The sequence below is a fragment of the Leptosomus discolor genome, chromosome Z (genome assembly GCF_034619465.1).
Source record: "Leptosomus discolor isolate bLepDis1 chromosome Z, bLepDis1.hap2, whole genome shotgun sequence".
In the NCBI taxonomy this organism is placed as follows: domain Eukaryota; kingdom Metazoa; phylum Chordata; class Aves; order Leptosomiformes; family Leptosomidae; genus Leptosomus; species Leptosomus discolor.
The window spans coordinates 91,065,479-91,078,299 of NC_141419.1; the positions used below are offsets into that span (position 1 = coordinate 91,065,479).

General features: G+C 42.0%; 1 protein-coding gene across 2 annotated transcripts in view; it reads right to left on the reverse strand.

Annotated features, from left to right (window-relative positions):
- DYM (dymeclin) overlaps positions 1-12,821 on the reverse strand; it is a 211,232-nt gene that overhangs the window by 175,493 nt on the left and 22,918 nt on the right. For both annotated transcript variants that reach the window (XM_086480496.1, XM_086480495.1), the window contains exons 6-7: positions 3,878-4,003; positions 1,369-1,511 (exon numbers count right to left, since the gene is read on the reverse strand). In XM_086480496.1, the coding sequence (XP_086336622.1) occupies positions 1,369-1,511; positions 3,878-4,003 (269 nt within the window). The remainder of the gene's footprint in view (positions 1-1,368; positions 1,512-3,877; positions 4,004-12,821) is intronic.

The window sequence follows — 12,821 nt, forward strand, 5'->3', positions numbered from 1 at the left end:
GGGATGCCACCGAGAGGGACCTGGACAAGCTCAAGAACTGGGCCTGGATGGACCTCAGGAGGTTCAAGAAGGCCAAGAGCAAGCTCCTGCACCTGGGATGGGGCAACCCCAGTATCGATACAGCCTGGGGGATGAAGTGGTTTAAGGGCAGCCCTGCCAAGAAGGACTTGGGGTGCTGGTGGATGAAAAGCTGGACATGACCCAACAACGTGCACTCGCAGCCCAGGTAGCCAACTGTATCCTGGGCTGCACCCAGAGCAGCGTGGCCAGCAGGACGGGGGAGGCGATTCTGCCCCTCTGCTCCGCTCTGGTGAGACCCCCCCTGCAGGGCTGCGTCCAGCTCTGGAGCCCTCAGCACAGGAAGGACACGGAGCTGCTGGAGCGGGTCCAGAGGAGGGACATGAAGATGCTCAGGGGGCTGGAGCAGCTCCCCTGTGAGGACAGGCTGGGAGAGTTGGGGGTGTTCAGCCTGGAGAGGAGAAGGCTCCGGGGAGACCTTAGAGCGGCCTTCAGTGCTGAAAGGGGGCCTATAAGAAAGACTGGCAATGTTTTTAGCAGGGTCTAATCTTTTTAGACAGGAGAAGGGATAATGGTTTCAAATTAGAACAGGGGAGATTTAGACTGGATACAAGGAAGAAATTTTTCACAACGAGGGGGGTGAAGCACTGGCAGAGGCTGCCCAGAGAGGCGGTGGGTGCCCCATCCCTGGGAACATCCCAGGTCAGGCTGGACGGGGCTCTGAGCAGCCTGATCCAGTGGAAGATGTCCCTGCTCGCTGCAGGGGGTTGCACTAGATGGCCTCTGAAGGGCCCTCCCAGCTCAAACTATTCTGCGATTCTCCAAAATGTTAGAAAAAATTCAATCTTGGTCATTCAGTTACACCACAGAATCCTTGAGACTGCAAGGGACCTTCCTAGTCCAACCTTCTGCTCAAACAGAGCCACAGAGCAGGTCACCATATCCACTGATTAAAGAATAAAATATGCACACAGAAGCATTACTTACAACACTTTAAGCAACTTGAAGCATGCGATTTATCAAATGGGGTGCTACTTGTTTGTTTGGGGGCTTTTTTAATGTCTCAGTAGAAGAAAAACAGGGACCGAGTGCTACTTTTACTATGTGCCATCCTGCAGGTATCCCTGCAGTGCCTGCAGATACAATTGCTTCAGATTCTAACACACCTAGAGACGGACCGAATATAATTACAATCCAAGCAGGTCTGTGGGCAGCTTTTCTATACTGAGCATGCACACTGGTATCACTTGTTGAAAAACAAATGGGCTACAGGTGTGTTTGTAAGAGAGGCCACATAGAAGGCAATACTTGATCGGGTCTGAAGTACAGTTTATAAAGAGCAAGACTTACTTGCCACCCCAGATGCAATTCCGTAAAGTAGTCCTCCCCCATCTGTTTGCTGCTGAAAGACGTGGGTCCCTGGAGGAGGGCTTCTTTCTTGTCTAATGAAATTATATAGTAAAGTTTTCACAAGTCTGCTGGTATATGGGAGACTGAAAAGAAAACAGGTTCAGTTGACTCACAACTTGCAAAAACCGGCACGACAAAGACAAGGCAGGGTGTAAAGGCTGGTGCTTGGCATTCAAGACAGACAGTAACTGTCCCAGCCTCGAGCAGACTGGAAAGGGAAAGAACACCAAGGTCTTGCCCACACAAAGCTCCACGAACTTCAGCAGGGCTCTGTGGGAGCACCTTCGACAGCAGGATGTTGAAACCATTTTTTGTTTTCTTGTTTCAATATTATTTTTAAATCATTCAGTTTGTGGAATCGTTGTATTCTTTTACCTCAAGACACAACTGGAAAATATTTATGCAGGGAAAAGAAATGTTATATTTGTTTAGATTTTGCTCCTTGCTGTGGTTACATAGAACAGGGAACAATAGTCCTTCTCCATTTCCCCAATATTTTTATCTGTGTGTGCGGCTGTGGCCAATTTGCAAAGACCAAGGAAACATCTGACCTCTCACCAGTGATCTTGACAAACACACGTAAAATCGGTTGGATTTAAATAAAAGGTTACCATATTTCTAAAACAGAGAAGCATTTATTTACATAGAAACAAACAGTTGGTTCCCATTCCCGTATGATTAAGAGGTGAATAGACAGGGGCTGGATTACAATGAACTCCAGCCCCTCTAACCAGCACCCCTCCAACTCTTCCCAGACACCAAATCTGTCTCCAAAGGCCAGATACCTGCTACTCCCAACTTAGACCTACACATACTACCTCTTGCCCCAAACCCTCCCTATTTTGCCCCAAACCCTCCCTATTTTGCCCCAAACCCTCCCTATTTTGCCCCAAACCCTCCCTATTTTGCCCCAAACCCTCCCTATTTTGCCCCAAACCCTCCCTATTTTGCCCCAAACCCTCCCTATTTTGCCCCAAACCCTCCCTATTTTGCCCCAAACCCTCCCTATTTTGCCCCAAACCCTCCCTATTTTGCCCCAAACCCTCCCTATTTTGCCCCAAACCCTCCCTATTTTGCCCCAAACCCTCCCTATTTTGCCCCAAACCCTCCCTATTTTGCCCCAAACCCTCCCTATTTTGCCCCAAACCCTCCCTATTTTGCCCCAAACCCTCCCTATTTTGCCCCAAACCCTCCCTATTTTGCCCCAAACCCTCCCTATTTTGCCCCAAACCCTCCCTATTTTGCCCCAAACCCTCCCTATTTTGCCCCAAACCCTCCCTATTTTGCCCCAAACCCTCCCTATTTTGCCCCAAACCCTCCCTATTTTGCCCCAAACCCTCCCTATTTTGCCCCAAACCCTCCCTATTTTGCCCCAAACCCTCCCTATTTTGCCCCAAACCCTCCCTATTTTGCCCCAAACCCTCCCTATTTTGCCCCAAACCCTCCCTATTTTGCCCCAAACCCTCCCTATTTTGCCCCAAACCCTCCCTATTTTGCCCCAAACCCTCCCTATTTTGCCCCAAACCCTCCCTATTTTGCCCCAAACCCTCCCTATTTTGCCCCAAACCCTCCCTATTTTGCCCCAAACCCTCCCTATTTTGCCCCAAACCCTCAATTCCTTTGGTCCAGAGATTTATGCACCCCCAAACGCCTCACACACTGAGGCTCTGGCTCTTCCCTGCCGCAGTTTCAGGCTGAAGTCTGCCCTGGGCAGAGGGAGCTCTGCCCGCAGCCAAGGTGAGCCTCCCTCCTCTCCCTACGTGTCACCCCAGAGCAGCACCCCCCTCTCTCACAGCTAGTAGAAATTTCAGAAAACCAGACAATAGATGCTTTTACCAAAAATCTGCCCACGTGGAATTTAAAGTTGAAAGTGGATTTTAAAGTTGAAAGATGATGAATGGTAGCCTGACTAAATTGCATATAAGCCACCATGACAAAGCATTTAAATAAAACAACCAGCTCACCAGAACAAGTGGTATTACTCACTCAACCAAGTTCACCACCTGCTAAGTATTTCACTATTGCAGCTTAAAAGTCAGCGTAGCACATATCTGCAATCTTTCAAGTGGCTGCTATGGAGTCGTACCACAAGAAGGCTCATTAGCGTTTCTGAGGTACACAGGTTCAAGACTGCGGCGTTACAGGAAAAGACCCATAGCCAAATCAAAAAAGTCAAAGCTGTTTTAAATTAATGAAATGACCCTTAAAAAAAAAAATGAAATTGGCTTCCAAAATAGTTTTACTGAAGTCTGGGCCGTGAGATTTAAACCTGAAACCTTCCAACAGCCTTTACAAATGTTTGCTTTTATGTTCTGTTTTCTTTTGAGCAGAGAGAGTTTTCTATCAAAAATGTATTTTTCTGCCTTTTGTTTTCAAGTACGAACAGTCTAAAACAAGCCACCAGAATCATTTGCTTTGCCATTAGGTACCACCCCAGAACACGACATACCATCGACCGTGCATCAGGTATTTGTGAATGATGCTCTCTCGTAGAATTTCTTTGTGGAATAATTGGCAGGAGAGGAAGACAATGAGAGTTGTCACAGCTTCCAAAGAAATGCTGTATGTAATATCTCTGCAGGAAAAAAAGGAAAATTTATGAAGATTAATCTACTGGGTTTGTTTACAAACTGAATTCCAAGAACACTTGGTAGCTTCACCTGAGGTTATTACACTGTTTAGCACAGCAAGTTTCGATTGGGAACAGGTAAACAACAAATTCAAAAAACCCAGAATCACTTCATACCAACAATGGGTTGTTTTTCTTAGATGTAAGCTTTTTTTCAATACACCAGAAGACAAGGCAATGTAAAACCATTGAGGTTCCAGCTGCAATTTTCAGACTACACTTCACTAAAAACAATAAAAACAATAAATATATCTCAAAAGTGTGTCCTTTGTCCTGCTAAATAAAATTGTCACAAAGCCATCATGCTAAGTCAGGGAAACGTCCAGCTAGCTGAACACAGCTCCATCCGCCAGGAAGAGTGGATCCCTAAGAAAGGAACATAACATGAAAATGCTAGTTTAGATGTAAGAAATGTTCGGGACATCAAGATACTGCAGGCAGCTGTTCTGTTTTAAATGGTATTTTTGAGGTAACAGTGAAGTCTGAAGTTTCAACATATTACAGCCAGCCCCAAAGAATGTGCTGTAATGATTAAATACTGACCAGAGAGCTTAGCAAAGTTCATTAAGTTAAGGTTAATTAGGAAAGGCTGTGCAGCAAAATGGATAAGGGAGAGCTCCACTATTGGGGATATCTTGTGCTTTCTCTTCCCACCTCTGCCTATGATGACTTTGTCACATACCTTATTTCTAAAACAGGGAGAAAAATGGCATTTGCCTCCTTAATCGTGATGAACTGCAGACTACATGAAACCTTTTAAAAGACAATCGAAGCAAAAACAAGTATCATTCTTGTTTTCAACCAAAGACCATTTTTACCTGCTCCAACAGTAACGAGATACTTCATTTGGCACAACAGTACCATCCTGTAATCCATTAGAACGATTGTTATTCAGTACTTTTAAATGTTTCCCCCACTGTTACTATTTAATTTCCACAGTATGCTTCACAATCCAACATCATCAAGTTACAACAGGTGTCCAGCATCAGTTCTCAAGGCTTTTTGACTTGAGACCCACTGGAAATTCAAAATCTATTTATACTTTTCAAATTCAAAGATTTTATAGTATTTCTATTCAAAATTAAAAAAAAAAAAAAATCAGCAATGTGTCTTTAAGCAGTGGTGTTTTTATTTGTTACAATGTCACTTTCAAAAAATTTTATTCTTAAGACTTAAAACAAATATAAACATAAAACTAAGTGCTCTTCCAAATAATGATGACTTGAAAACTACAGTGCAATCCTTCTTGAAACAAAATAAATTAACCACCGAAAAGCCTGGCTGGAGTAAAATTCTCTACTGGTCTCAGGATCAGAACTGGGGTGGTTCCTACCAAAATGAACAGGATTTCATTTAGAAGTCAGTCTGGTTTTTAGCATCCTCAAATATCTTAATATTCTCAAGTGTGCTGCTAGAAATGCTGTAAATAACATGCATTACTGTAAAGGATAAGGAAGGAGAGTTTCATGCATCATGGTGTACAGATAGCTTAAGTTAAGCTCTTCAGCAGTAGCTCTAGGCCAGGGTTTCTGAGCAAAGAGAGTGCTAGTTATTTGCTCAAAGTCAAGAGCAAACTGGAATCACAATTTCCTGAATCGCAGTCCACAGAATCGCACTACCTCCGACACAAAAACGTTTTTTAAAAGTGAAGGTTACGCAAACTCACCACTTTTATTTTCTCTCACATGATTCAAAATATTTGAAACTGTACCTTTTTAAGTTAAGGTCAGGAAAAGGCATACTGCTTGAATAACATCCTTCCTTAAAATCATGAAGTACATTTAAAGAACTTTTAGTTTTTGTGAGTTACCTGACTTTTTGCCCACTACTGAGGAAGTTAGCCAGTGTAAATGCTGATAATTAGATCAGGCCAGAGGTTACACCGTGCTCTGGTTCCATGACAAACTCACCCCAGCCAGAAGCAAGTCTGAGCTAGGAATGGCTCCCACTGCCCCTCCAAAACCGGGATGCTCTGCAATCCACTACCCACATTCGTCCCAAGCAAAGCAAGGAAGACCTATATATATTAATTATTAGAGGTTTTGCCACCATCCAAAAAAAAAATTTTAAAAAAAAATCAAGAAATGTTTTTCTATCAAAATAAAAACAACAGCTTGGAAAAAATACTTTCTAGCTATAGAGAAAAATAAATCATTACCAAGGCTGAGAACACAAGAATAATGTCTCCAACCCTGAGCTGATGAATGAAAAGGTTAACTTCATGACACACAACAACATCCATTGGGTCACTCTGCAGAGAGGAAACAAATTTTAGAGTCTACTAGAATTTTACTCCATTTCAATCATTCATTCATTCATTTTTCTGGCAAACCATCCAAGTGGAATAGCAAATCTGAGGAGACATTACAAAATTCTTTTCCATTTTTTATAAGATTCAGTGCAAAGAAATAAACAAAACGGTTTCTATAATGTATTAACTATTTTTTTAAAAAATCTGCTTTCATTACCCTGATATAACTCTGAAAGAACAAAAACACAAAGAAAGCTAAATTCATGCAGCTCCAGTTAGTGAGTTATTTCAATTTTCCTGCTATTCAAAACCCTGTTAGGACACATTCAACTGCAGAAACATTCCACTCAACCTGTAGAATCTGTTCAAATTAAATCTGCTCTGACATAAACAGAACCAGAGTCCTCATAGCTGGGGTAACCCCTCAGCTACAGTCACCCTTAATTTATCAGCACAAGGCTAAAGCTTCAGAGAAAAATTGTTTTCTCCACCAAGGGTCAAATGTACAATTTTCTGAAACTTAAGCATTTCTAAAGGGTCACAATAACTACCAGGAACCTCTTTTAACTTCAAAGAAAACACTGTTTATTTATATTGAGAGACTATAGAATAGCGGGGTTTGTTTTTGAATTTATTCTTTTTATTTTAATCAAAGCTATCGGTCATATAGAACGGCTTTACACGGAATTTATGCTGATCTCCAACTTCCTCTGAAAACTGTTTGCTTGCAGATAAGGAGGAAACCAGAAATAATGAACTCATGTATCAGTTACATGTCAAAATTATTTAGCTATTTATTTCAGAAAACCAGAAGAACTGCATGATGTTTTGAGTTTCTGCGGGTTTTGTTTCTTTTTCCAAGTGTCTCATAAAACAAACAAAAAATCCACAGAATTCAGATAAAGCTCACGTCCCAAGTAAATGGACTTCACAAAACAATGTACCAAAGCATACACAGAGTTTTGGGTTTGTTTGGTGGTCTTTTTTCTCCTCCTTCGGGATTTTCTCACTTATTCTCACTTAATTATTTCCTCTTTTTCTCTCCCTCCTTCCCACTAGAGGATATATTCACGTATCAGGTAGACAAGCTAACCAATCTCTTGTCCCTCTTAAGACATACTTATGTCATGAGGGAACAAGCTGGCATAGCAATCATCTCTCCTGCATTTGGGTTCTTTCTCTATTATATGTAGCTGTCCTCCTTGGTATCACATCTCTCACGTGGTGACACAAAGCAAGCGCCTGCTTCTTTATCCAGATGGAACAGGTCCAGGTTCCTGCATGTGACACCCAAGCTAAAACTGATTTCTGGCAACAAACCTTGTATATACACATTTACTCTCTAAAGCAAAGACATATCATATGTATCCATGATTATCATAAATTATGAATTCTTCAGAGAATGATGACTTCAGCTCCAAAACACAAGATTCCTAGCATAACATAAATGTGTGCACATATTTAACACGTGTTTTAGTATCTACATTTCAGTGAGAAACAGTTGATACATCAATGGATTCCTTCCAAAAGCAATGATACCAGATCATTTCAACGAATGCTTTTAACTTAAACAACCTTGTACAATTTGTATTACAGTAATCTTTAGGCAACTCCTCGTCAAAATCAAATGACAAAAATCCTAACAAGTCAGTGACACCTTCCATATTAATCCCTTTTGTCAGTTAGACAGCAGAGATCCTGGGCTCCAATTTGAGAAACCTGGAAGTATGCTTTGAAGCAGCACTGCACTGAGACTTAAAAGAAGTTCTGCTTTAGAAGAAACTGGTAAGGTAACTAATTCTTCCAGGGTACAAACTGGAAAGGATATCACTTCTCTTCTGGTTTTCCATCAAGAACATATATTTTTATTGATTTAATTTACTTACTAATCATGGTGGCAGACTTGTAAATTCCAACCGAGCTAACAGCCTTCGGGCACTTGGGGCTGGAGAACCACACCAGACCATCCATCTGCGTATCACACCCTTGCAAGATTCAAGGTCTGCTTGAACTGGACCAAGATCTCCCCTTGCCCTTCCACAGACATTTATTTCAAATACATCACAATGCTGATACCGCACTTAAAAAGTTCCAAACGTCTGAAAAAAAGGTCTATGGTCAAAACAGTAATCTTTACCAAAAATAAAGGCAACCTGCCTGAGCAATAACTCTTCCAACTGCAATAGGTTGAACACTTGCCATTACTTGCTTGCACCCACAAACAAGCACTCACACTAAACGGTACCGCACAGCAAACAGATGCCACACCACGACACAGCACTAGGATTTGAAGTAGATTCCTTCCAACCTATGAAGAAAATGCTGGAGTCTGAAGCAGACCAGAACGTGAAGATCATAATAGCAAGGTTATCCGTTAAGAGTAGCCTGCGGGGAAAATACAAAAACCAAAATACTCTTGTCTACTCCTGCAGACTCAAGTAAAAGCAACAGGAACAGTTCACAGGAGACTGATGCTACCAGCAGCTTACATATCTAAATTGGTCAGCGGAGAGGCACTAGTACAACTACTGCTTCCAAACTATGCAGTTGCCCCCGACACAACAAGAACTATGGTCCTGTTAAAACCTCAGCTCCCCAGTGTCCTGACATCTGCTTTTCTTCACTTAAAACCATGCCGATGACCTGTCTATCAGTGTCATCGACCAAGAACTTCAACAATCTACCTATGTGTCACCATCCTGCTGCTGCTGCTGGCTTCTCTCCAACGCCAGGCATCGCTCACCACTGCTTTCTCTGCTCGCCACATCATCCAGCTTTGTTCCCTGCCTGCAAGAGCGAGGTCTGTCAAAGAGGAATCAAGATGAAACACAGAGGCAATATATAGGAAAATCTCAGCTAGGAACTCCAATTACCACACTGAAGGCACATGCTGTTGCAAACCCTTTAATTTACTCAATGAAATGCAGCCATTTCTATGCCTGAGCACACAGAGACCGAGAGCTCATAAATTATTTCACATCTACAGAGCAAACAGGCTGAACAGTCAGAAACAAACCTCTGAATTTCAACTCACACCACTAGACCAAAGCCCCTCCCAGTTTAAATATTCTCCTGAACTTTCACCCAGCCAGAGCTGTCTACTCCGAGTATTAAAAGGTTAAAAGGTAACTAATTTTCTAATTTAGGAGGGTTGCCAAAAGGGCTGATTCATACAAAAACTCTCAAATCGTACAGGAACCAGGTTTCATTTCCCTGCTTCCTGAGGGCCCACCAGAAAGGTGAAAGAGGAGTCACCACAGAGAATAGGATCAGTTTTGAAAAATGAAAAGCAAGTAGAATAACTGGTTATCAGTCTCAGGACACAAGTACAACAACTCAAAGTGAATATGATCTTTCCTCTTGGAATCGCTCCTAATTTTACACCCACGGATGGCACATAAGCACCGTGAGAGCCAATAATGCACTATGCTCATTAGAGCCGACTCCAACCATTTGGGAGACGTCCCAAAGGGGCACTCAAGAAACAGCAAGCGGAAGCAGAGAGCATCTCTGACATTTCCTACCACATCTCCCCCGCATGGGTACTCTTGACTGAGAGACAGAATGAGGGTGAGAAAACAACCAAAGATGGAAGTACTCTAAAGGGAGTATATAAAGGATTAAAATAACAGTTGGATTCAAGACCCTTTATTCCCAGACCTGTTCCTAAGCCATCTAAGACTACGTGGCTGTGTACATTTTCACCTCACTGGCGTTCAGTTCTTCCCACTGCAGACTAAAAATATTACAAACCATCTAGGACTTAAGCGTTGCACAGAGCATCTACATTCTTCTGTATCCACCTTGCACCTCAACAAGTCTTGTAAGTAATATCCACAAATTCCAAGTGAAGGACCCTACCCTTCAAAGAACAGAACACGAGAGATCAGTCCAAATACCCACACAAAAAAAAAATGGTCAGTTCGAATGACAGGGCTTACATAGCTTTCAACCCCCAGGGAAGAGGCAGCCACAGAGAAGATGACCCAAGAGCTCAGAAAGCTACCGTAGACCATTGCAGAGATCTGCACAGAGCCAGACCACAGGAATTGTGCCCCATATTCCAGCCATGCAGTCTGGGTGAAAGGCAGACCTGCTCCACTGTCTCTCTGTACCACCACTTCTCAAATGTGCAGAGCCACCTTGATGTAGCACCACCAATAATCTCTTGGGCTCTCATGCTTGTCTAGGCAATGGAGAAAAAAAGGCGTCATTACGCCTGCCAACCTGGTCGCCGTCACTGATGTGAAACAGCCTGCAAACTCTTAAGGCAACAAAAAGATATGCTTGAGCTCAGTGCCTAGGTGTCCTTGCTGCCCTGACCAGAGGCCAAACCCAAATAGCAGCAAGGGGGTGTTTTTCAAGATGCCTCAAATATCTTTTTTGAAGACACGGCTGAAAACCGTAACAGCGAAAGCAGATTATCAGGAGCTTGAATATACAGCATGATGTATGACAGTACAAAACTCTGGCATTAGAGAGTTTGTTAAAAGTTGAATGGAAGTTAAAGCTGGTCTAGTGAAAAGACAGGCCACAGAAAAACACCGAGTCTAAAACAAAAGCTAAATTAGAATAGAACTATAACAGAAAGAAGAATAATTGACAGATAAAGCTGCTTCTGCTTAGGACCTTTAGACACTTAAGAGGCCACACATCTGCCATCAGAAAAGAGAAAAGGATGTAAGAGTGATGAAGAAAATCTTCCAAATAAATAAGTATCTTTTAATTGCTGCACCACCACAAGGTGCAGCAGCAAATAAAACTCCCTTTATATTCATCAGATCCCTCTTACACAGAGCACGCTAGTCTTAAACTTTGAGGATCTTCAAAGTGAAGCAACACAAATCTCTTTCAGTTTGGATATTTTTGCTAGCTTCAGTCTAAGTTTCAACACATGGAACTTTCCCTTTGATGATTACACTAAGTTGCCAAAAATGCTCAAGTCAAACAGCTCCTCAAATACTAGAGCTACTACAATCTTGACAAAAGTTCCTTGAATAGCCCCTTTTAAAGAAGCGCTCTTCTGACCCATTGAACTGGAAGTAACAAAAAAATTAAAATATGACAGTCCTGAAATAGGAGAGAAAACAGTTCTTAACCTTTTCACTGCTCACAATTAGTACGGAAAAAAAAGCCTAAAAATTTCTCATCATCTGTACGTGGCATTGTTCCTACACTGCAATGATTCCACAGAGCTTCATAATCAATTACATCGCCCTTCCTCCTACATTCCCAGGAAATGTAGTGAGCACCCTTAAATGAGTTAAAACACTGTTAACATTTAAATTTGGAAGTAACTAAGATTGCAACCTAAAACAACTCTAACTATAGAAAATAATGGAATGTAACAGAAATATCGACTAACTTCTTCTAGCACTACAGGGTGCTACTTAACAGTGATGTAACTAGATCAGAGTATTTCATTTTTCCTCCATATGCATTTACAGTTTTTAATGAAGTGAAAATGTACTGATAACAACCAGATGTTCAGTTATGTACACCAGCTCTTAACAAGCTGCTGAAAGAAGCCTTCATAATTTAAAGCTTTGGGAGCTCTATCTTGCACAAAACGTTAGCAATAGTTTCTACATAAAAGTCGTACAATTAAATCTGAAGCTGCATCGTTTTGCTGACTATGCAGTTGTAACCATTAATGTACACTCTGGAGTGCTAACATTAACAAAACCAAAGAAAAAGCGGAGTATCCATAACCTACCCAACAGAGCCATAAATCAAACATCAACATATCATAACACAAGTGTTATAAGGGACTGCACAAGTCCAGTTCTTGAAAAGCAGTGTAGTTTCTATAAAATGCCTTAGACGTGAAACCTTTTTCGTTGGCATTTTGTACAATGCAGCAGAGCCTGTTTTTCAAAAAGGTAATTCAAGATCTTTCTAATAACTCTCAGATACAGAGCCACAATGCTGCAGAGTCCCATGGTCCCTACCACAACCTGTTTTAGCTATGCTTAGTGTAACTTACTTAGAGCACATTTGTCTTTTCTGATACAAACCAACTTGGAGAAATAGTTTCTTAAATTCATCACAGACAATTCTGAGACGCTTCTAAATATGCTTTGCTGTACATCTCCGCGATCTTTCCCAACAAAACTCAATTCATTTTGGTTCTTCCGTTGTATTTCATAGTAAGGGATATGGAGAGGTGGGTTACAGACATTTGTCATCTTCCCAGTCTCACACACCTTCCTGACTAATTTTGAGCTAGACTGCCCACCTGCATTTTCCAAGTATGTCTGCGGGTTATTTTGTAGGCAGCCACGAGCTCATTCTGCCAAGGCTTCCAGCAGAGCAAGCTCTGCCCACGCTCAGGAAAGACTCGAGCCTTCATGAACTCAGCACCCTGCCGAGCCTAAACTCTTAACACTTGCTTTTGGTCAGTCTGGAACACGGGTTAAGATTATGTACCTGCCTCCAAAATACCACACACAGGTATCCCAAGCTCTCGTCCCAACAGTACCTGTCATCTCACACACACATCTTCACAACATG